The sequence below is a fragment of the Echinops telfairi genome, unplaced genomic scaffold (assembly GCF_000313985.2).
Source record: "Echinops telfairi isolate 266 unplaced genomic scaffold, ASM31398v2 ScPeMD7_4225;HRSCAF=4972, whole genome shotgun sequence".
Taxonomy (NCBI): domain Eukaryota; kingdom Metazoa; phylum Chordata; class Mammalia; order Afrosoricida; family Tenrecidae; genus Echinops; species Echinops telfairi.
The window spans coordinates 16,432,521-16,457,174 of NW_022108124.1; the positions used below are offsets into that span (position 1 = coordinate 16,432,521).

At 47.2% G+C, this 24,654-nt stretch overlaps 1 protein-coding gene across 1 annotated transcript; it reads right to left on the reverse strand.

Moving 5' to 3' along the window:
- Positions 1 to 5,829: 5,829 nt before the first annotated feature.
- On the reverse strand, positions 5,830 to 17,125 carry LYZL4 (lysozyme like 4). The gene is made up of 4 exons (XM_004708668.2): positions 16,984 to 17,125; positions 16,721 to 16,870; positions 11,655 to 11,733; positions 5,830 to 5,899 (listed from the first exon to the last, which is right to left on the reverse strand). Exons 1-4 carry the CDS (start codon positions 17,120 to 17,122, stop codon positions 5,830 to 5,832), a joined length of 438 nt encoding a protein of 145 aa, XP_004708725.1. The 5' UTR covers positions 17,123 to 17,125.
- Positions 17,126 to 24,654: the final 7,529 nt, after the last annotated feature.

Below are 24,654 nucleotides of genomic sequence, written 5' to 3' on the forward strand. Positions count from 1 at the left end.
CACACCTACAGATAGCAGGTTGCTAGCAAACTTTCCTGAAGTCCTGATCCGCATTCTTCCTCGTGCAGTCCAGCGTCTCAGATTACCTGCTTGGTATGCAGATTGACTAAATATGGCGAAAGGACACAATCCTGCCACACATCTTCCTTGATTTTAAACCAAGTGGTCTATTATTCCTTCTGTCTGGACAACTGCCTCTTGGGCTATGTACAGGTTTGCATAAATGAAATGAACTGTTCTGTAATTCCCATTCTTTGCAGGATTACCCATCATTGGTTATAATGATCACAGTCAATTATCTCACATAGTCAGGCACAAGTAAACATCTGTCCTGTATTCTATTTTCAGCCCAAATCCATCTGATGTTAGCAATGATCCCCCTCGTTTCGTATCCTCTTCTGAATCTGGCTTGAATTTCTGGCAGTTTCCTGTTGATGTATCTTTGCAACCATTTTTGAATTATCTTCAGCAACATTTTATTTGGGTGTGATATTAAAAAATATTATTAGGTAAGCCAACAATTCTGATGGATCATCTTTCTTTGAAATGGGCACAACTCTGGATCTCTTACAGTCTGTTTCAGATAGGTAGCTGTCTTCCAAAATCCTGGCACAGACAAGCAAGAACTTCCAGCATCGCACCCATTTGTGGTGACCTCTCCATCGTTCGTCTTTCCAGTGCCTTGACCCTCTTGTCCACCTCATTTTCACCTCATTTCCACAGTGCAATCAGTGCAGCTTGGACTTCCTCATTCAACACCTTTGTTTCTTGGTCATGGGCTACTTCCTGAAAGGGTTGCCTGTTATCCGTTCTTTTTGAACCCTTTTTCAGCCCTGCAATACTGGAACTCGGGGCTTGAATGTTTCCTTCCGTTCTTCTCGTTTGAGAAGTGCCAAGCGTGTGATTCCCTTGGGGTTTCTCATGCCGGTTCTTTGCCCATTTCGTTCTCACGCTCTGCTTTGTCTTCTCAAGCTGCCTTTTGAAGTTGTCTGCTCCACTTTTCCTTCGTCGTGTCTCCTGTTCACTTTAGCTACTTTTTCAAGATCAAATTTCAGAGTCCTCAAAGCGGGAATCAAGTAGAAACCACACAGGGAAGGAAGAGGTGATAATGCACTACCACTTGTCTCATATCAAGTCTGAGAGTAAGCCGAAGTGGACGGGATGCAGGACACATGGAGAGAGGCTGCCCTTGATGGAGCATTAACAGTTCTTCCATAATAGCAGGAGGGGAGCCAGAGAGTGCAGAAGGGACATATGTGAGGTGGGAGCCTGAGGATGGCCCATCTGAGAGCCTCTGTGTCCTTGGTGTAATAGGAAGTGATTTTATCAGCTGAGAGAGAGGGTGGGGAGGAGGTGTTGAAGCTTTAAAGGGAAAGGAGGAAGTGTGAAATAGTTATATCTAAGGGCTGGAAGTGGGAAGGCTCATTCGTTGGCAGCTGCCATGAATGTTAAGTGAGATTGGGCATGTTGCTTTGTTTTCCCTCGAGACAAATACAACTCCTTAGGTAGACATGGTGGAAACTTGGATTCAATTAGGGTTGAGTTTTAGCCTGATGCATATGCGAGAGAGAGGGAGAGAGAGAGAGAGAGAGAGAGAGAGAGAAAGGGGATGTGAGGTGTGTGTATGCTCGGTGGCCTTAGAATGACGGCTCTGGAAGACAAGCCGAGGAAGGAGAACAGACAGGCTATGAGGAGAGTGAGGGCATCAGGGCAATCACTAAAGTGATCCGTGGGTTCTGGTCATTGTCAGAGACAGTGCAGTGGGACACAAGATGTTCGGAGAGCAGGATGCTTTAAACAGAGATTTTGGAGGCGATAGAGATGTTTGAATGAGGGATGTCATTGTTCATAGATGAACCTTGGTTGGAAGTAGAAACTACCAGAAAGTTATTTTCCCTGACGATGCAAAGGCATTCGATTCTGTGGATCATAACAAATGATGTATAAAATTGTAGGGGGGAAAGGAATTCCATAACACTGAGTTGTGCTCATGTGGAACCTGTACATAGACCCAAGAGGCAATCATTTGAGCAGAATAATAGGATACCAGATGGTTTAAAATGAGCAAAGGTGAGTACTAGGGTTGTATCCCTTCTCCATACTTATTTAATCTGTATGCCGAGCAGATGATCCTAGACGATGGTCTATATGAACAAGCACATAGTGTCAGGCTTAATGGAAGGCTCATTAACCACCTGCTATGAGCAAATGAGGGAGCTCTGGTGACATCGTGGTTCAATATTTGAAATATTGGTCAATAGTTCGAAAGCACCACCCTCGTTGAGTCAGAAAGATGAGACCCTCTGCTCAGAAACCTACATGGGCAGTTCTACAGGGTCCTACAAAGGCACTGTCAGTGGGCAACTACTTGATGACAATGAGTTTTCTAATTATATGCAGATAACACAACACTTAGTACAAAGGAACGAGAGACAATTACGGAGGGAAGAGGAAGGAGCAATAAGGATCAGGTTCTGCCTGGCCCAGTGACCCCAGACATAGGTAGTGTTTGAGATACTGCATAGCTTGAGGGAATTCTGGGAAGCAGTCTACTGAAGGTGGGCAACATACAATCTGATTCCGCTATTGGGCCAAGGTAGGCTGCAGGATACACAGGGCCCAGGCAGCAAGGCCCACAGAGCACGAGCCTCCCAACACATGCTCACAATCTCCTTCTAGCAGAGCTATAGCCACATCTTTGTTTAGAGAGAGAGTCAGTACAGCTCTGGGAAAGAAGGAAAGGGGCCAGGAATCAGAAGGCCCTCTCGTTACTGGTGCCAGCCCCCTCAAGGCCACCAAGATGTGACCAGCCCAACCTGGGTCATCAATACCAGGGTTTTGTTGTTGGGCTCTATCAAATTGATGTTTGACTCATGATGACCCCAGGTGCCAAAGTAGAACTGACTCATGGGATTATCCAGGCTGCCATTTTTCCTGAAACGCATCATCTGGTCTTACTCCCTCAGAGCCATTAAGTGGGTTTGAACCATCAACTTTGAGGTTGACAGGCAAGTGACGAACTGGTATACCATCATCACTCGCTCCCTCCAGTCTACAGACAGGAAAAAGGAGGCTCGGAGAGTTCAGTAATGCCAGTCTTTAACTCCCCCCAACCTTGTGTTTTGTAGTCACTGGTTTCTCTCATTTCCCAAAGATCCGCTATATCTATAGACAATTTTTAAAAACTACATATTCCTGAGCTCCATTCTGGAATCAGCATTTTTTTAATCACCACAGGTGTTTTTTATTGTGAAAGACGTTTGGGAACCCTGCAGCTTGCAAAAACATTTTAAGGTCGCTGCCTTCTCTTGATTTAGTTCATGTTCAGAAAATTACTTCATCTCTTGATAACTCAATTCCCAGCCTTTGATTAAGACACTATGACAATGGCCTATTGTCCTAAGCTAGTTGCCTAATACCGCTCCCAATACAAAGTTAAAAAGCGGGAGACCCAAGTTTGCAGGTAATGGATAGAATGGAAAATCAATAGTAATAATTAAGTGAAATGAATTAATTCTGAGGAACTTTTATAACACATCATTCTATAGAATTGCTAATATAATGTTAATATGGAAAATAAATGCCAATTAAAAATAAATGAAGTACCATAGTATTATGTGGGGATTATAGGTTTTTTTGTTTTGTTTTGTTTTTTAAAATCATTTTATTGGGGGCTCAGACAACTCTTATCACAATCCATACATAGAGGGGATTATAGGTTTTGAGGAGAAAACTATCCCATCTCCTTAACTTACCAGGTTAGAGAAAAGCTGAGTTCTTTAGCCCCGCCACCTGCAAGATGATTACAATATATAGCTAGCTTAAAATGTTTTTGCAAGCTTTAGAAATATGATGTAAAGATCTATGAGGCTATGTGAAATTTGTAAAGCAGGAGTCAATACGGCAGGTGCTGGTAACAGAAGTAATAATAATAAGAGGGACCACGGCTGTTGAGCTGTCCCAGTCTAGCTTTGATTGTTCCAGGAACCACACGGTGCAAGCTGACCTCAGAGTGATTGCTGTCGGCGGGGCCATTAGCCGCGAGTATGAAAGCACCGAGCCAGGAGCTGACGTTGGGAAACCTTGGAGAGGCCGTGCCAATCAATACGCTAACATCTGCTTTGTCCTCCAGCCTCACGCCCATGTTGACACAAGTGGCCATTAGGGGACAATGAGCTGCAGCAGAAGTAATGGGCTGGAAGGAGGCGGCAGCACACTGGATCGGGCACTTGAGGAGATAGTGTTTGAATCAATGGCAGGTTGTCATTAATGTTGGCTGATGGCCAGGATGAAGTCGGGGCATCATTCCACTCTGACTCACCCTTCACGAGGGAGCAGGGTTCTAGCTGCATCTGCAAGATGCTCTTTGACCTCAACAGCAAGCGCGCCGCCAGTAGGAATGTTACCAATTCATGTTGTGTGCTTTGGCACCGTGAAATATCATTTTCTCTAGAGAGGAAGGAAAGCCATGAAAACCACTGTACCTGAGTACAAGCTAAACCTGAGCGCAATGACTGCTCCTGAAATTCTTTTAGTCATGTCTTCTCTTGTCTGGAAAATGACTGGGCGAGCTGCAAACATCGCTTTAGAACTCTCCTGCCTTGAAGGGGCCACTGTGCACTTACTTTTCCTTTGGATGGATGAAAGGAACAACAAAGGGCAGAGAGAAGAAGAAGAAGAAACAACTCTTAGGATGGTTGTAAGGACGTAGGCTAACACAGCAGGCTGGAACGACAACCGAAGAGTTATTTATACACGGTGGTGGCATGCAGACGGTTCACACTGGTTCAGAAGAACTGATACCTAATTTTTGGTTGAACTCAGAGAACGGGTTGTTAAAATGGTACTTGTAATCGGTACTTCTAAGGTGGGCAGCTGGAGAGGCGTCCAATGTGCAAATCACAATGTACAATTCTCACTCTTTTTTAACATTCATCTGCACAACAGCGTCTTCTAAGCGCCCGTGGTAATGCTCATTTCATTCATAGGTATTAAAAAATTAGGAGGAAATTATGCTTGTAATACTTATCCATTTCATGAAACTTCGTATACTTTTGATGAAATGCCACCTTTTTATTCCTTGACGTTCTTTGCTTCAGTAGACAAACACACAACATAAAAAGTGCCAAACAGCCAGAGGGTGACACGCTGTCACTCATTTCAGCTTTCTGTGATGCCCCAAATTCCCACCAGATACTATGAGTTACTGTGATGGGTTGACTTGCATTTCCAGGCAGCTTTGATAGTTTCTCAGCTACCTTGTTTTGTGTTATTGCTGGTGGTACTTTTCTTTAAAACTTAACTTTTAAAACACAAGAACACTGTCACTTGATTCTAACCATAGAGCAGCAAAGAGGATTTGGTGAATGCTCACTTCTACCGTGTCCACCCAGCATGGGACAGTCTCAATCTTTGAACAATTGGATGGCTTCACCTTGACTTCTCTTTTCTGCCTCTCCTCTTTCCATCTGCCCCCCCCCCTCCTTTCCTTCCTTTCCCTATTAATACAGACGTCCAGGGGAGCATCTGGTTATCCAGATAGTTCCCTTACCCCAAATGCTCCCCACCATCTGAGATTTGGTCCTGTTAACATTATGGCATGAAGGGAAAGAAGGCATCACCACATCATCCTACAAATGGAGACCTCTGGCCCAGGGGGAGGCAGTCGCTCCTTTATTCTGCATCCCTGAATGAAACACACGTTTGTCCTTTTCCTTTTGGAACTGGCAAGAAGTGAGCGAATCAGTAGGTTCTGGTGACAGAGACAGACAGAAAAGCATCTTCCTGCACAAGATGGGCCTGGTGGGTGGTGTGGGGCCACCCAGGCAGCTACAGATTGCACCCATCCAGCCAGCGTTCCAGAGTGTCGGAGTTCTGACAGTTCAGGGACCAGGAAGGCCTGTGGAGAGGAAAGTCAGAACAATGAATGGGAGGGAACCCCCTAGTGGGCATCTCTCTCCAGGGTACCACTGCCTTCACATGCATCAACCACCACCACCACCACCACACCCTGGTTTGGCCTTTAAAGCAGTTGAGTTTGCCACCTTGCTGTGGGCACAGGTAGGAAGGATTTGTCGATCTCAAGTCCATCGCCCTTGCTCTCACCACACCTTGGCATGAATGCTGGTACTCCCCAGCTCTTCATACCCCTCTCGTCCCATGCCACACCCCCAAACAGACAAGCAAAACCTCACTGCTAGTGAGTGGATGCTGGTTCATAGCAACCCCGGAGGACAGGGTAGAACCGTCTCTGTGGGATTCCGAGATTTTAACTCTTTACGGGAGTAGAACGCTTCATCTTGCTCCCTTGGAGTGGCTGGTGGTTTCAAACTGCTGACCTTTCGGTTAACAGCCCAACATGTAACCACATACTTAGGGCATCAACAAAACAGGTACTAGTTGGCCCGTTTTGTTGATGTCTTATGTTGCTACCTATCTCCTACAGTTCCCGTCTATGTAATTGAAATGCTCTGTCTCGGCAGGTCTTTGAAGAGGACATGATTTCTTTATAATAAACAAGAAGTGGGGTGAGCAGGGGCTATTGGGTCTAACTCTTGCTACAGTGGCCTCATAAGCAACTGGACCCAACATGCGCAATTACCGGACAAGGACAGACTAGGTTCATGGATAGCAGGTTTCTGATTTATTCTGAGAGAGCCATCCACATCTGCTGATCTGGCAGCATCAGCCAGGAGGGCCAGCAATCATGGCTCGTTGCCGTAATACAGACACAATGGGCACCCCAGTCCCTGGTGCCATTTAAAAGTGAGGGAAGTCGCAAAAATCAATCATTGCAATGAATTCGGTCAAGTAACATTTTAACTGTGTAACCCTTACATACAGTTGTGTCCTAAAATATATAAACCATGATATTTATAACTTTAACTTTAATATAGTTTGGTACACATGCAGACACAAGCTAGAATGCTAGCATGAGTTTTCATTTAATATTCTAACTTAATTATTTAATACTAACAGAGCAACCATCTGAAAATATTAATATTTATCAAATATTAGAAGTTTCCGTTGATGTACCAAGTGAATTTTGTACTTTATTGTCTGTTGGGAATAACCGACAACACTGGTATTACTGTTGATATTATTCTGTGTGTGCGCATAAGCAAGGCAGGAGGCACGTTATTGTTGTTATTATTAGGTCTCATTGATTCAGGTCCAGCCCGTAGCAACCTTATGCCCGGTCCTTTGCCATCCTCACAATTGTTCCTGTACTTAAGCCCATTGTTGGAGCCATAGGGTTAATCCATCTCCTTGAGGGCTGTCTTCTTTTTCACTGCCTCTTTCTGGTAGTTATGTAATCTGTTGTCAATTTGAGAGGATTATGGGTGGGTGGAGTCTAGCCTGTCAATAATTGTATAGCCAATGAGGTCTCTGTATGGGCATGGCCTTCCCCTGAGGATTCTGGGAATCCTGTAGTTCCTCCTTGGAGGTGGAAAACACTCTCTCTCTCAACTCACTCCCTGGGAGACCTCTACTGACAAGACACATGGCACTCTGCTGACAGATCCTGTGCCCTGGGAACTGGAGGAGCCACATGGAAACCCCTGCCAGTGCTAAGATGCTTCTATTGCCACTGGATCCACAAGACTTTCCACCCACTGGCCTGTGGTCCTCCTGCATTCAGCACCATTGCATGTATTTCATGAGTCTGAAGAGGAATTTATAGATTGGTATTGGACATATGGGCAAATATCAGACTATGGACTTGATCTGGACTGGGCTGGGATGTTTTCTCAATAGTCAACTGCTCTTGTATATAAAGCTCTTTCTTAACCACAGGGGTCTCCACGAATTTGTTTCTCTAGTCAACCCAGACTAACACACTCTCTACCCTACCTAACATGACGTCCTTCTCCAGGGACTGGTCTCTCCCAACAACATGTCTGAGGGATGCAAGATGAAGTCCCATTATCTTTGCATCTGAGGAGTACTCTGTCTGGATTGCCTTCAAGACAAATCAGTTTGTCCTTTAGCAGTCCTTGGTATTTCAATATTCTTCTCCACAACACAATCCAAATGCATTGATTCTTCTTCAGGCTTCTTCATTCAATGCACAACTTCCACATGCATGTGAGGCCACTGAAAAATGGCTTGGGTCCAGTGCATCTTAGTCCTCAAAGTAGCCTCCTTGCTTTTTAAGACTTTAAAGAGGTTTTATGCAGAAGATTTACCCAATGCAATGCGTCATTTGATCTCTTGACTGCTGTTTCCATGAGCATTGATTGTGGGTGCAAGCAAGATGAACTCCTTAACAATCGACATCTTTTCTCCATTTATCACGATGTTACCGATTGGTCCACTTGTGAGGATTTGGGTCTTCTTTACATTGAGTTGTAATCCAGACTGAAGGCTTGGTCCTTAATCTTCATCACTAAGTATTTCAAATCCTCCTCACTTTCAGCAAGCAAGGTTGTGTCATCTGCATACCACACATTGTTTCTAAGCCTTCCTCCAAGCCTGATGCCACCTTCTTCATAGAAGCCAGCTTCTCAGCATACAGATTTAATAAGCATAGTGAAAGAGTATAACCCTGATGCACACTTTTCTGATTTTAGACCCTGCAGTATTCTCTTGTTCCATTTGCACAACTGCTTCTTCATCTATGGACAAGCTTGGCATGAGCATAATCACGTTCTGGACTCCCCACTCTTCTCCAGGCCATCCATACTTTGTTATGATTTACACAGCTGAATGCCTTGGCATAGTCAATAAAGCACAAGTAAACATCTTTCTGGTATTCTGTGCTTCAATCCAAGATCCAACTTACCTCAACTATAATATCCCTTGATCCATATCCTCTCCTGAATCTAGCCTGAACTTCTGGCAGCTCCTTGTGAAAGCACTGCTGCAACCGTTGTTAGATGATCTTCGGCAAGATTTTACTTGCATGTGTTATCAACGATATTGTTCCATTGTGCATTCTGTGTACATTCTTTTGGGCCACCTTTCTTCAGAATCAGTGGCCATATGGATCTCTTCCAGTCAGTTGGCCAAGTAGCTCCCTTCCAAATTCCCTGGCATAGATGAATGAGTACTTCCAATGCTTTATCAACTCGTGGAAACATTTCAATTGGTATTCCAGCAATTCCTGAAGCTATTGCTTTTGACTAATTCTTTCAGTGCAGCTTAAACTTCTGCGTTCAGCGCCATTGGTTCTGCTCATACACTCCCTCCTGACGTGGTGGAATGGCCACTGGGTCTTTTCGGTACACAGACCCATTAAAAGGATGCAACATGCAATATTAACTTATCACGCAAAACACGTTTCTGTTTTACAACCATGTGTTTCCAGATTTAACTTCCAAGAGAGCAGCAATGGAGTGTTTCTCAGAACATGACATTTATATTATATCAGAATATTTATGTATGTCCACCTAAAGAAATTGAGTGATTCCTGGAGGAAATAAGTTAAATGAATATGTAAATCTTAAGAATTATATGCATTTTGTTTATTTTCCATTTCCCTTCAGATCGACTCTATTTTAGGAAATTGATTGACAGGACTGTGATTCCAAAAACAAACGGACTCATCTGGATATGGTGCTATTCATGGCCTGCTTAGTTGAGCTCCTCCACCACTTGCTGGCTTCCTCCTGCCCCACTGAGATAGTGATCGGTTCAGGGCGGGGCTGAGGGTTGAGGGTGAGTGAGTATGTGTGCTCCCTGGGGTGCTCCAGACACCAGGGCTGAGGGAGCAGGTTCTGTTAATGCGTTTTGCCCAGTTGTCATGCAAGGGCCAGGGATGGAGCCAGGGTTTGTGGGGCTGGAAGCGGTGAGGAGCTTTCTCTAAGAAAAAATACCATCAAAGTAAAAGTCGGCAGAGCCCCTGAGGCTGAAGCCTCATGAGCTTTCCAGGCACAACTGATAACGGCCGTGTCAGGGTCGCCATCTAAAAAGGCCCTGTGCCTTGATCGAAGGCAGCTCTCTGGTGGCACGGGGATTCAGCATCTCGGCTGCTAACCAAAAAAGCAGTTTGAACCTACCAGTCGCTCCTCCCACAAAGATGTGGCCGCCAGCTTCCCTAACAATGACAGCCTTGGAGATCCAATGGGGCACTTCCACTCTGTCTTGTCGGGTCTCCAGGAGTCTGAATCGATTTGACAGCAGCCACCAAGGCACGGGTGGACTGAGTGGCTTCTTCAAGTGTATTCACTTGGGTCAAAATGTGGCCTTGAAGATAGCCTGTCTCAATGTATTTCTGCAGACGGGCTGAGCAGGCTCTGCTGCCTGCAGGTAGCGCCCAAGGAACCCTTGGAGGTCACTACTTCATAGGCTGCCCCTCGGTGGACGTGGACTCCTGGGGGCCGGGGCCTCCTTTCCTCTTTCTCAGGGAGCTCAGGCGATTGAAGAGCAGTGATCGGCTGCTAACCCAAGCTGCTCTGTGGGAGAAAGGCGTGGCAGTCTGCCTCCATGGGATCAACGGCCGTGGAAGCTCTTTGGGGCAGTCCTTCGCTGTCCAGGAGGGTGGCAGTGAGTCGGGATCAGCTCCACAGGACGTGGATTTGTGTTTGTGTTTCTCTTTCCCCATGTCATGACTAGGCCTGTCTCAGTGTCGGCGTTATTAGGGCTGCCTTGTGGGGTCATGTTGTTGTTGTGTGTGTGTGTGTGTGTGTGTGTGTGTGTGTGTATGTGTGTGAGAGAGAGAGAGAGAGACTCGTGAGCCACCTTGGTTTGGGGTAGACTTAGCATGTCACTCATTGTCCAAACGGGGCCCTTTTGAGAGTGACTATGACAAAATATATCAGATCAACAGGCATCACCTGGAAACCACCCACCCACCAGTAAACCAGGATGTATGGCCATCCCAGGTATGGTAGCTCAACTCCCATTGGCCTGCACTTGTGTATACGCGCGCGCGCACGTGTGTGTGTGTGTGTGTGTGTGTGCACACGTGGGCTTCCTGTCCAGTGGGGTTCGTGTTCCTAGACAAGAGGCCCGAGGGAAGCGTGGCTTGCTCATCTGTTACACTGCCTGCGTTCCTGAAACCGTTTCCCTCGGTCTTGCTCATTTGTTGACGCCGTCATTCATTCATTGACTGCTTTCCATTCACTTGGTACTCACTTTCCCATTGAATTCAGCATTTATTTTGAAGAACAGAGAGAGACATGGTGCTATTACTGCAAGTATGTCTATCCCTCCCGATAAAGTCGAACAGTTCCAGAATGAAAGAAAATGCACATTTGATAACTTTCATATATGGAACAAGTATATTTCCCCGCTTATTCAGACGGGTCCGTTTGAAGCTCACATTCAGGTCCCTCTCCTGGACCACCTAGGAGCACACCCGCAGCACTATAATCACTTGACATCCTGTGGAAACTCTAAAGCTTATAGGAATTTACACCAAAGAAATCATCAGGGAGGAGAACGATCCAATACATAGACCCTAGCATCCGCTCTACCTGGCACCCTAAGCTGGATTTGCAATATAAAACAAAAATAGGGTTCAAGTAAAAGCAATTAGTCTGATCATTATTCTTTTCCTCCATGGCCTGGGAGCTATGGGACTCTGTGGTGAAGTGGTGCTTGCTTTGGCAGGTTGGACCCCACAGGTTTGTGCTGCATCTACACCATGGCCCAGAGCGAGACTCCATCAACGACAATGAAGGGAAAGCCTTTAAAGATGAACTGCTTACCATGCTCCCATCCCTTCCTTGCCTTGTACAATTTTCTTGGCGCATTCAATTGTCTTCTTTAAATCTGGATTCAGGAGAGCTGTGGAGAAAATGAATTGGGACAACAACATGCTATTGGAAGACAACTAAGTTAGGGAAGGTGCAGAGGGTTCACACCTTGAATGGCCTCTATGTGCTTCCAAGAATAATTCTATTCCTAGATTTTTTTCTTAGGCCACCTTAGGGGGTAGTAGGGTATAGTCATATTTGACTAAACCCATTGCCTTTTTTGTCTTATAATTCTTAACTCATTTTTATTATAGATAGAGATATTTGAACCTGTTGTTGTTCAGAAGAGAACTGGTGGCATGGTGGTTGGGCTGCCAACTACAATGTCAGCAGTTCTAAACCACCAGACACTCTGCCAGAGAAAGACGAGGCTGGCTGCTTCCCAAAAGAGTTACAGTCTCAGAAACCCACAAGGGCGGTCCTCCTCAGTCCTAGAGGGGCACTATCAGTCTCAATCAACTCGATTGCAGTGAGTGTGGTTTTGGGGGCTGGGGGTGGGGTTGATTGTTGCTAGGTGCTGTTCCAACGCATAGCAACCCTGTGTACAACCAAATGAAGCATCCTTACAATCGTTCTTATGTTTGAGCCCGTTGTTGCAGCCACAGTGCCAATCCATCTCATGGAGGGTCTTCCTAGATTTCGATGCCCCTCCACTTGACAAGCTTGATGTCCTTCGGTCTCTCCTGATAACGTGTTTAGATGTATTTAGATATCTAGATATCTATATAATATGTATGCTGTGCTAGACACTACGAGAGACAGTGGAGACATACGTGACAAACATGGCAAACCAGACCCTACCCTCAACAGAGCATGCAGCCTGGAAGAGAGTAGAGTCGTAACCATCGCCACCGAGTTGATTCTGACTCACAGCAACTCTATAGGACAGAGAAGAACTGGCTCCCAGGGCTCCCATCTTTGTGGAGGCAGGCTGTCACATCTTTCCCCTGTGGAGTAGCTGGAGTGCTCGAACAGCCAACCTTTCAGTTAGCAGTCAATCACTTAACCTCTGCATGGGAGGGCTCCTTGGTAGAGTCAAAGGCAGTTGTCATACAGGGATTCCTGGAAGGATGGGCAGGGGCATGAGGGGGAGGATACAGCACGAAATGGGAGCACTTCGGAGGGAGGATCATTTAATTTGGACGTGAAGGGCAAGGGAAGGGTGAATGGACCACTTGACCTCTGAGGAGTAGATATGGAAAGGGGGTTGTGGGAAATCTCTGGAAGAAAAGTTGTTCCGGGAGAGGGGATAGCATGTGAAAGGGCCCAGGGGCGCTCCTGAGAAGCTGACATGTCTATGCCTTCCTCCTTCCTCTTCCAGTCTCCTGTTGGAGTATGGAGACCAACACCTCACCCTTTGGATGAATGCAGAAACTCCCTTCTTGTCTACAGTCTCCCTCTTTCCTAATCTGATCTGATTGCTTTTCCTTAAAGTGTCACTTCAGTTTCCCCCTCTGTGGTCATTGCATAATCTGTTGTCAATTTGAGACTCTTAAGAATTAAGGGGTGGAGTTTAGCCTGTCAATCAGGTCGCAGCTTGATGACCTCATATGGAGGCTTTAAGGAGATAAATAGCTTGCTTGAGGTGGGACACACACACACACACACACACACACTCCCTGGGAGACATTCCTGCTGACAAGCCACCTGGAGCTAAGCTGATGGCAGTCAGAGCCGTGGAGCTAGAGAAGCCACATGGAGTTTACCCACGCCAGCACTGAAATGCTTCGACCACCACTGGATCCACAAGACTTCCCACTCACTGGGCTGTGATCTTCCTGCATTCAGCATCATGGCATGGCTGCATGAGTCTAAAGAGAAATGTATGGACTAGTATTGGCATATGGGGTCATATCAGACTTATGGACTTGATCTGGACTGGGCTGGGATATTTTCTTAATGTACAATTGCTCTTTTACATAAAGCTCTCTCTTATACACATATGATTGTCTATAAATTTGTTTCTCTAGTCAACTCAGACTAACACACCCTCCAAAACTCACTGCCATCTTCAGAATCCTAGATCCTTTAAAAAGAAGAAGAAGAAGAAGAAGAAAACTCACTGCCATTCCAACTCATAGCGACCCTACAGGCAGGGTAGAACTGCCTCTGTGGGTCTCTGAGACTGTCACTCTTTACAGGAGTAGAAAGCCTCATCTTCATCCAGCAGAGTGGCCGTGGCTTTCAACTGTTGACCTGACAGCAGCCCAACTCATCACCTACAGCTTAGAGACCGTACACATCACTTCCTGTGGCACTTTTCCCCAGCGTATCCCATAACCTGGGCCCTCCATTCATGGAAACTGTAGTCATTCAAGCTCTACCACTGATGGGCTTGCCTGCTGTCTCCCGTCCATTCTGAATTCTTTCCACGCAGCTTTGATTCAATACAGGCGGCACCCAGATTATGCACGTCCAACTTACGGACAAACCAACTCCTTCAAAGCCTATTCTATTTCAAATTCAAGATACATACAGTGGCTCATGGCAACATAAGGGCACTAGGTTATGACACAATAAAAACAAACAAACAAAATACTTATTATGGCATTCCAAGGGGACTTCAAATATTCATGAAAAAAATAGAATTAAAAAGTAATGTAATTTCTCAAAAAACTTTTAGAAGCCCCTTTGCGTTATGTTAAAAAGTTAGTGTGTAATCAGAGTAGGCCTTTACTTATATCTATTATTTACATACATGTATATATGTAATCCTGGTCTCCAATTTCCTTGTGAAAAACAACTACTCCTCTTTTACTGACCACATTGCTATCCAACATTTCAAATTTCAGCACATCAGTCATAAAGATCTTCTATCCAACTATGGTATGCGTTAGAGACGCACACCCTGCGGATAAGAGGGGCTGTGCTGATTAAGCTTCCGTGTCATCTTGGCTGAGTCACGATCCTCAGAGGGGTGGCACTTACGGAATGCTGTACTTTGGCACAGCAATGCCATGTGGCCGTGAGGTGATCGTGACATCGTCCTCCTCCATTTGGTGATGTGATGTGGTCATCCTCCATTGTAGCATATGGCTGGTTTTGCTTACCGCCTGCTCTTTGGAATGTAGCCAGGCCAGGAGTGAGGAGGGGGTGTACAGTATTGGAAAGAAGGAAGCTGCATTCATCAAGCACCAGCAGTAGTCAACCCCAATCACGCTCCACCTTCTACATACCCTGTCCAATTGTAAAGTCAAAAAAACTCTAGTGACCTCGGGACTGTTGTATCCATTTTACAGGTGGGAAAACTGAGGCTCAAATCACACAGCTAGCAAAGGATCGGGAAAAGGCCAAGATTCTACTTGGCCACCAAGTCTGGCCTGGTCCTGTTCCCTCTCCCTACTGGATAGGAAAAGTATACAATACTTCTCATAGGGCTCAGCACCTCTTCCTTATTTAACATGGAGTCTAGAGCAGTGGTTCTCAACCTGTGGGTCTTGAACCCTTTGGGGGGCTGAACAACCCTATCACAGGGGTCGCCTGATTCATACCAGTAGCAAAATGACAGTGATGAAGTATCAATGAAAATAATGTTATGGTTGGAGGGTCACCACAACATGAGGAACTGTATGAAAGGGTCCCGGCATTCAGAAGGTTGAGAACCCCTGGTCTAGAGCTTGTTGCTCATGATGACTTGCTGCCTGGTGAATCCTATTCCTCGGTGGCTGCAGATTCTCAGGGAAGATTCCCTTTCTCTTCTATTTAGAATGTCCTTGCTCTGGATTTCCTAGCTCTTCCTTTTCACTGAGCGTAGTCCCTGGACTGGGTGTGGGCAGGTCTCAGCTTTCTGTGGGCATCTCCAAAGTATCTCCCCTCTTGCACTGGTTCTGTTCGCTCAGTGACCATTCAGCCCACGTAGTCGGCTACAAGGATCACCTGATGCTGTCAGCGTCATCACTGACTGCAGTCCTCACTTGCTCTTCTTTTGAACCACTAAGGATTTGTCTCCTAGGCATGTGGCAATTGGACATTGAAGAAGGAAAACCAAAGAATGAATGCTTTGAATTATGGTGATTGGAGAAGAGCAGCGAAAGCACATGGACTGCCAGATGAGCAAACAAGTCTGCCTTGGAGGACACAGCCAAGGATGCTCCTTAGAGGCAGCTATCGTGAGGCTTTGCCTCATGTTCTTGGGACGTGTTGTCAGGAGAGACCAGTTCCAAGAGAAGGACCGTGCTTGGCCAAGTGGAAAGGCAGCAAAAACAACAAAAAGAGGAAGGCCTTGGGCAAGATGGATGGACACAGTGACTGCAACCATGGGCTCACACATAAGGACCATTGTGAGGATGACGCAGGACCTGGGGGTGTTGGTTCCGTGGTGTTAAGGAGTCACGATGAGTCAGAACTCCGACTTGAGGCCCCCGACAACAACGGGGATTTGCCTTCCTCTCTTGATGGGTGCGTTCGAAAATGGCAAAGTGACAGCACCGGTTCCCCCAAAGTAAGGAAGTAGGGGCCGAGTGTGAGTGACCACAGGCCCTGCAGGAACCCAGTGCTCCTGCAGCTCCAGCTCAGATGGTCTTGGGTGAATTCTGCTTCCTCCCCGCCTCCTCTCGACGCCCTGACACCTCTCTGTCCATTTGGGCGTGGGGTTCCATTGCTGCGTTCCCAGGTGACTTTGCCTGACTCACCACAGCCCTTTCTCACTGTCTACTCTTGTCATGGTCCCATTAAACGTTCAACTACTACCTAGAGGTGCCTCAGAAGACAGGCCTGGCGACCTTCTTTGGAAAGGTCACAGCCTGGAACATCCTCTGAGGCAGTTATGCTTGGCACACATCGGGTCACCGTGCGTTTGGATTGTCCCAACGGCAGCCAGCAGCAGCAACCACGCTGGAAGTACCTGTGCTCAGGCCCCTGAGCTTCTGCCTTAGATACAGTTCAGCTCAGATCCTGCTGGGCTCTCCTCCTCCCTCCTTCCAAACTTACCCTTCCAGTCTGGCCCTGGGAAAGGCAGACTCCTGAGCACCCCACCACCATCCCCAGATCTCCCGCATGGAACAGACGAAGGGGCTTACTAGAGCATGACACGTGGCAACGGTTCTTGCCGCGGTCGCACCACCCGTTATTCCGGATCTGGAAGAGGCCATAGCCAGTGTAGTCACCATGCAAGGTGTCGTAGACAGCGGTGGGGTTGAACTTGCTCTCGAAGTAAGCCAGGCACACCCCTAAGACAGACCAGGAGATTTGCTGCTGTACGGGAAGCTGGAATTGGGTTACGTGGGCCAGGGATGGGAGGGATGGGGTGGAAAGAAAAAGGGGTTGAGAGGGTCACACTCACAGTTTTCAAGACTATAGCCTTCAAAGTCATTCAGGCCTCCTTCCTGGAGCTTCTTAGCCACCTTGCAACGCCCTAAGACCCGAGCTCCACTTGGCACCACGAGGTAACTGATGAGGGAGAGGACCACAGGAGCCTTCATCTTCTTCAGGATGTTCAAAGTGGCCGCGCGCGCGTGCACAAGCAGGTGGAATCACAGATAATCCCTACAGCATGCCAGGGGCCCTGGTTCCTCTGAAAGAGAAGAAGGGGGCTTGGGGAGGGGCTGTGTGGCATTCAGTGTGTTTAGGAAAATGGGAGTCCTGCTGTCTTCTTCATGATGCTCCCTCACCACCTAACACCTTGCTTGGTGTCACTGCAAGCCTGGGACATCTGAGACTTTGCCTCTTCTTGGCCTCCTATTTCCCAAGGATAAAATCTCGAGAAGCCCACCCCCTTCCCCCACCCCCACCCCCTACGTGCTCTGGTCTCTCACTCTAGCAACACCCAATAGCCTTTCCTTGGTTTGTCTCTCATTTGTTTCCTTTTGATCTTAACTAGAGGCGTTCCGTTCCTCTCTGCCCCTCCGTGGTAAAAACAGTATTTGTTCCGGCAGTACATTTAGGAAACTAGAGAATTAAAAGTTCCACCATGTTCCCACCACCCAAACACAATCCTGCACATATTCCACGTTATAGTCTTAGCCTCGGGTTTGTCAACAAACCAAACTCCACCATCCTTGGTCACTCAAGGAGGCAAACTTAGGTCCCGTCTAGACACACCCACTTACTAGTTGGACAACTACCAACAAACCACTGAGTTTCAGAAGGCCTCCGCTTCATCCTCTGTGAAAAGGGGTCAGCCACAGGCCACAGGATGTTTCAAAAGACTAACCGAGACTCTGTTTTCAGACGACAGTATCCCTCGGTAGCATTATCCCATCTATCTTCTACTACTTATAAAAATTCTTCTTGATGACCGCCTTCCTACCACATGGAGGGGTGTCCAGCAACAACGCCCCTTTGCTGGGTGTTTTTCTTTTGCTTTCAATTCTTGCTATGTTCAGCAATGAGTATGATGGTCCATCTTTGGTTTTCCTTTAAAGTAGACTCCAGAAATGCAAGTCCCACAACCCAAACCAGAAAGCATGAATACTACGTTGATGTTTGTGTTAGTCTGGGTGGACTAGAGCAACAAATTCATAGACACTTGTGTGTATGAGAGGGCTTTATATAAAAAAGCATTTGAATATTGAGATAACATCCCAGCTCAGTCCAGATCAAGTCCATCGGTCTGATATTAGCCCCTATGTCCGATACCAATCTATAAATTCCTCTTCAGACTCATGCAACACATGCAATGACGCCAAATGCAGGAAGATCACAGGACAGTGAGTGGAAAGTCTTGTGGATCCAGTGGCAGTGGAAGCATCTCAGCGCTGTCAGGGGTCTCCACATGGCTCCTTCAGCTCCAGGGATCTAGTGTAGCTCCATGTGTCTTCTCAATAGGAATGTCTCACAGGGAGTCAGCGCGTGTGCTGCCTCCAACGAGCTATTTGTCTCCATTGTCCCTCCACATGAGGTCATCAAGCTGCTACCTGATTGACAGGCTCAACTCCACCCCTTCACTCTCAAGTCTCAAATTGACAACAGATTATGTAACTACCACATTGTTGTTGTGGGCCATCAAGTGAGTTTTGACTCATAGAGACCTGGGTACAGCAGAAGGAAATACTGCCAGGTCCTGCACCATCTCCACAGCGGTTGTTACCTTTGTGTCCGTTGTTGCAGCCACTGCGTCAATCCAACCCCTTGAGGGTCTTCCTCTTTTTCACTGACCCTCTCTTTTACAAAGCATGATGTCCTCGCCCAGGGCTGCTTTCTCCTGCTAACATATCCAAAGCGCATGTGACAAAGGTATGCCATCTTTGGGACATCTAAGCAACCTGATGGCTGTATTTCTTCCAAGGCAGATTTGTTTGGCCTTCCTGGAGTCCGTAGTACTTTCAACAGTCTTTACCACACCACGATTCAAATGCACCGATTTTAATTCGATCTTCCTCATTCGTCATCCAACTTTCACATGCACATGGGGTGATTGAAAAATACTATACCTGGGGTCAAGGGCACCTGAGTGCTCAAAGGGACACCCTTTCTCTTCAACATGTTAAAGAGATCTTGGGCAGCAGAGTCACCCAATGCAATGCATCATTTGATTTCTTGACTGCTGCTTCCGCGAGCATTGACTACTGACCCATGCAAAATGAAATCCTTCATTCACGTAGTCAGCCTGCTTTCTCAAAGGTGACATTAAATTAAGGTGCCATGAGCGATGGGGAAGGTTGTCCCTCCCAGGACACTGACTTGTTGCCCATCAGTTTTATCATTACAAAGAAAAGTGAGAAAAAGCTTTGTCATTTTGGCAGGTTGAAAAAGGCCAATTAACTCCTTGAAGGCACTGGGTTGGTCTTGCTCTACTTCCCCTGGGCTCCTCCCCAGCCACCCTTCCTTCCTGTGACCCTCTTCCCTTGGACCAGACACTTTGGCCACACCTCCCTCTGCTCTCACTTCTCTGAAGAGCACCAGCTCTCGTGTGACACGAGGGTTTTCACAGCTCTGCCATCCCACTGCCCTCATCCCAGGGGACACTTGCCCACATGGCCCCTACCAGTCCTCTAGCACCGCAAGCCCAGCACTGGCGGTCTTCCCAGAGCCTGGGATGGACACAGGTGATTCAACAGGCAGCTCCTGATCACCTCAGGCTGTGCTTCCTGGGCAAGTGTCTGAGCTTCCCATTTCCTTGTGTGGACGCGGTGGATCACCAGCATAGTGAGGTTGTGCAAAAGTCACTTGCACTATGGAAGACTGTAGAAGATCCTGGAAGACTCGATGCCTTTGGATTGTGGTGCTGGGGAAGAATAGTGAGCGTAACACGGACTACTCAAAGGACAAACCGATCTGCGTCGGAACAAGTCAGGCCAGCGTGCTCCTTAGAGGTGAGGATGGCAAGACTTCATTTTACATACTTTGATACTCTAAGCATGTCGCCAGTCCCTGGAGAAGGACATCATGTTTGGTCAAGAGGAGGGCCCTCGCTAAAATGGGCTGACACTGTGGCTACACCCCTGGGCTCAGGCACAGGAGCAGTAGTGAGGGTGGCACGGGACCGTGCAGTGTTTTGCTCAGTTGTGCTTGGTCGCTATGGGTCGGAGCCGAATCAACACTCTCTCACAACAACGAGGTACTTGTGTGTGTCTGGAATTTCAAGCACATAAGAGTAAGAGGTTGCAATCCCTCCTTTCTGTCAGTGGTCTCACTGCTACTTTGAGGATAGAGCCGGGAGGAGAGAGACATCGTTTTCTCCTGACTTCTCCATGCTGAGCAAAGTAAAAATAAAACCAAACTACTTGCTGTGGAGTCGAGACTGTTCGGGACCATGAGTGGTAAACACAGTTGGATGCAACCTCACCCCTTTGAGTGAAGGTTCCCTTCTTCCATGTTATGGAGAGAGGGAAGTGTAGACTCAGGAAGCTTAATTAAGTTTACACACACACATCGGTTTGTTGTACTGTGGTGGCTGGTGTGGTGCTATGATGCTGGTTTCTTAAATACTCTCCAGACTACTCACTCTCTTGGGTGCCTAGATCCATGCTCCACACATGTACTAGAAAGGCCTTTTCAAATCCATGTACCCAGTCATGTGACTCACCTCCAGTGGGTTCCTCTTGCACCTTAATTAAAGCCCCAATTCCCCTCAATCTGGCTGGCAAGCCTCTTGCTGAGCTAGCCCCGCCCACCTCTCCAGTCAGATTTCACACCACTCACCCCTGTGTTCACCATCAAATCCCCCCAGCATTTGCCTCCTCTCTGATCCTTGGGTGTGCCAATTGCATGCCCACCGCAAGCCCTTTGCCCCACCATGCCTTCTGAAGCCGATTTTCCTCGGCCACCAGGCAACCTGTCCTTGCTGAGCTTGGTCTCCCCTCACAGGTTCCCTGGGGCCTGACAGAAGACGGCCTGCCTCTTCCTCCGAGCCTAAGACAATGTCAGAGAATGCCTGACTCCTTTGCTTGTTCATCTGTCAGGTAGGCGATTGTCTGTCTGCCCCCCATACCATAGGGTGAGCATCAGGGATGCAGAATCCTTGTTTGTTTTGGTCTCTGCTTTCTTCAAAGAGCTTCGGACAGAAGCCTAGCACACAATAAGTGCTCCATAAGGCTTTTTAAATGAGTGAATGAATGCATGAATGAATGAATGAATGAACGAACGAACCTACTCTACCAGAACTGTCATCAGAGGTACACCGAGGGAGCTTGCTGATTTGAGACTCACGCTGCTGGCTGTCCTCAGCTTGTGTTGGCGCCCCCCCCCCCGCGCCATTTACCTACCTATTTACCAGTTCATGGGTCCTCCGCAGATCCACTGGGACCCTTTCCTCGCTTGCCACAGGAAAGCTCTTTCTACACTTGCTTCCCCAGATTTTTTTCTAATTCAACTTCCTTAATAACCCATTTGCCTTCACTCACTAGTTTCTAACTCCTTCTCTGTGGCCTGCTCTTCTGGAACCTTCTCTGTGACATCAGAGTTGCTATGCGCCAGAATATTCCAAAACAAGGGGAGGCCTCTCGCCGTCACGTTTCCTGTGACCAATCGATGGCGGCTCTAAGGAACGGCCACGGACGTGAGGACCTAAACAGCACATGCTGGTTGACCCTGGAGTTCTGGAGATGGGCGTCTAGCCAGGTTAAAAGCCAAGGTGTCCAAAGAGCAGCGTGCCTTTCAGGAGGCTCTAGAGGCGAGTCCATCCCCTTACTCACTCGGGTGGTTACAGCGTTCAATTCCCTGTACTTCAAGAACCAGGGTCCCCATTGCCTTGTTGGCTGACCAGTCTTAGTTTCTAAGGGCTATCTGAAATATCTGGCCTGGCCCTCCTCTCTTTGTCTCCTATGCCAGAAACCCCTTTGGTTCTCTCCCACTCCTTCCTCCACCGTTTTATTCCTCGGGCCCACATTTTTGCAAATCTCTCCTCCTCGTAAGGGCTTGTGCCATAAATGGACCTGCCTGGAATATCCCATGTCACCTCCTCACTTCAAGGCTCTCTACTTTAGTCATCTTTGCAAAGTCTGCTTTGGCTGTATTATCTCGGGTACTGGGTTTTAGGGCAGAGACATTCTCGAGAGCTATTATTCTCTGGCGCCTCACAGGTCCACTTCCTGAATGGAGCAGTGGAGAATGCTTGCTGCTCCCGAGAGGGCCATGGGCAAGAACTTCCTCTCTCGGGCCCTGGGCAGCCTCATTGATGACACGAAGGCATGAGCTTTGGTTATCTTTGACATTTCTTCTTAAACGTGGTTGACGTGATTGAGGATGATCTTGAAGCTGATTGAGGATGATGACATGAGGTTGACCTTTGAACGGCTCAATAAAAGTCCTCTGAGTGACTCCATTAGGACTGGTAATTCACTGCTTGGTCATAACTCTGATAAAGTTGGCATTTTTCATAAATCTATCTGTGGTAGTTATATAACTGTTTGTCAGTTTGAGAGAATTAAGAGTGAAGGGTGGAATCTAGCCTGTCAATCAGGGCATAGCCGATGAGGCCTCTGTGTGGGCATGGCCTTCTCCTGAGGATTCTGGGAACTCCTATATTCCTCCTTGGAGGTGGAAGACTCTCTCTCTGCTCACTCCCTGGGAGACATTGCAGTTGACAAGACACATGGAGCCCAGCTAGTGCCCTGAGCTGGAGAAGCCATGTGGAGACCCTTGCCAGTGCTTAGATGCTTACACTGCCACTGGGTCCACAAGACTTTCCACCCACTGGCCTGTGGTCTTCCTGCATTCAGCGTCACTGCATTCATGAGACTGAAGAGGACTTTATAGATTGGTATCTGACATATGGGCTAATATTGGACTTAAGGACTTGATCTGGACTAGGTTGGGATGTTTTCTCAATATTCAATTGCTCTCGTATATAATGCTTTTTCTTATACATAGACGTGTGTCTATGGATTTGTTTCTCTAGTCAACCCAGACTAACATAACATCCATACCATAAGCACACATTTGCTCAACCATCTCTACCACTACCGTTGAGTTGAGTCTGACACAGTATTCCTACCGGACAGAGTAGAACTGCCCCCATAGGGTTTCCCAGTCTGTAAATCTTTACAAAAGCAGAATGCCTCATCTTTATTCCAAGGAACAGTCAGTGGGTCCAAACCACGGACCTTTTGGTTAGAAGCTGAGTCATTTCGCCACTGTGCCAGCACGCTCCTTTGAGTGATGGCCTTTCCTTATAGAGGTCACCCACTAGAGCGGCTACCTAAACTTTTTTGTATAAACTGTATGTATGGTGACCTCTGTAGGCACAATGATTAAGCATTCAAGTGTGGGAAACAGAAGGATTTCTCCCAAGTTGTCTCCAATATATGCCAAACTTAGCTGCTTGTGAATGACTATACACTTAGAGGTCATCAGAAGTAGGTCAGGGTTATTCTTCCTAAGGGTTATCAGCCATCAATGGAGAATCTTCTCAGGCATTCCAGGAGTTTCTAAAATGTCCTAGTTATTTACTTATCCCTATCATGAAATTGCTTTATAGTGATTTGCCTTCACCCACTCTTCCGAAGTACAAAACTTATTCCTGATTGTGGCCTTAAGCTACTATGACCAACTCATCATCCCTGGGTGGCTTCCACCGCCAACCTTTCAGCCAGTAACTGAGTGTTTAACATCTTTTCCTGGGGAATTCCCTACTTGGATCCTGTGGTTTCTGATGGTTTGTGGTCAGACCCCGGGAATGATGGGTCTACTCCTCTTCCTTGCTGACCATAACCTAAACCAAATGTCTAACAGGAGAGGAGGTTGTGGCCTTAGGAAGCAACCCTGAGTGTGCTTCTTATCATCTGGACGTTCTATGTGTTGGGGTGGAGGATGTCCTCAATCTGAGAAATGTGCTCTGAGAGACCTCATCTCTAACCATCCTGGAGCCTCCAGCAAGTACCAGTACCCAGTAGCTCTCTTTCTCCTGGGTTCCCCTAGCTCTCTGGGAGGAGCCCTCTCTAAAGCATCTGCTTCCAGGTGGTCCTGAACAATGAACCCCTGATCATATCCCTCTACCCTGGACCTCTCAGGGAAGTCAGAGAAGATGCTAATGGGATCCCATCCCTCCCCTTGGTGTGGTGTAGCTACTATTCATAGGCTGGGAGACTACTGGGGATGGGAGACTCTCTTCCTTGGCTTTCTCTGAGAGGATCCTTTCCTTTCTTTGATCATGGGCCTTAAAGGGCCTTAAGCTGGACCTCAAGCTGGACCTCATTCCTGGTGAGACCCACGATGCCCCAGCCTGGGGAACTTTTCAGAACACTCAGGAATAGAGGGAGTGCAAGAGAATGGACAGCTGAGAGTTGACTCCAGGTTCTGGCGACGGGTTGACAGAGATCCGATGTGCTCTTCACGGAAACACGTTAATCATGAAACACCCCATCTGCAGAAACTCCCATCTGTGAGAAGCCATATCCTCAGAAAAGAAACTTCCTCCCCATCTTCATCTGGTAGATGGTTTGCAAATATAGCCATAGATCTACTGTCTACTCCGTATCCATGTCCCCTTTGCCTTGTGACTTTTAGCTCCTCCCATCTCTCCATCCCTTAAATTGGGAAAGGAGTCCTCTTGGAGCTATTGGATGACATTGGG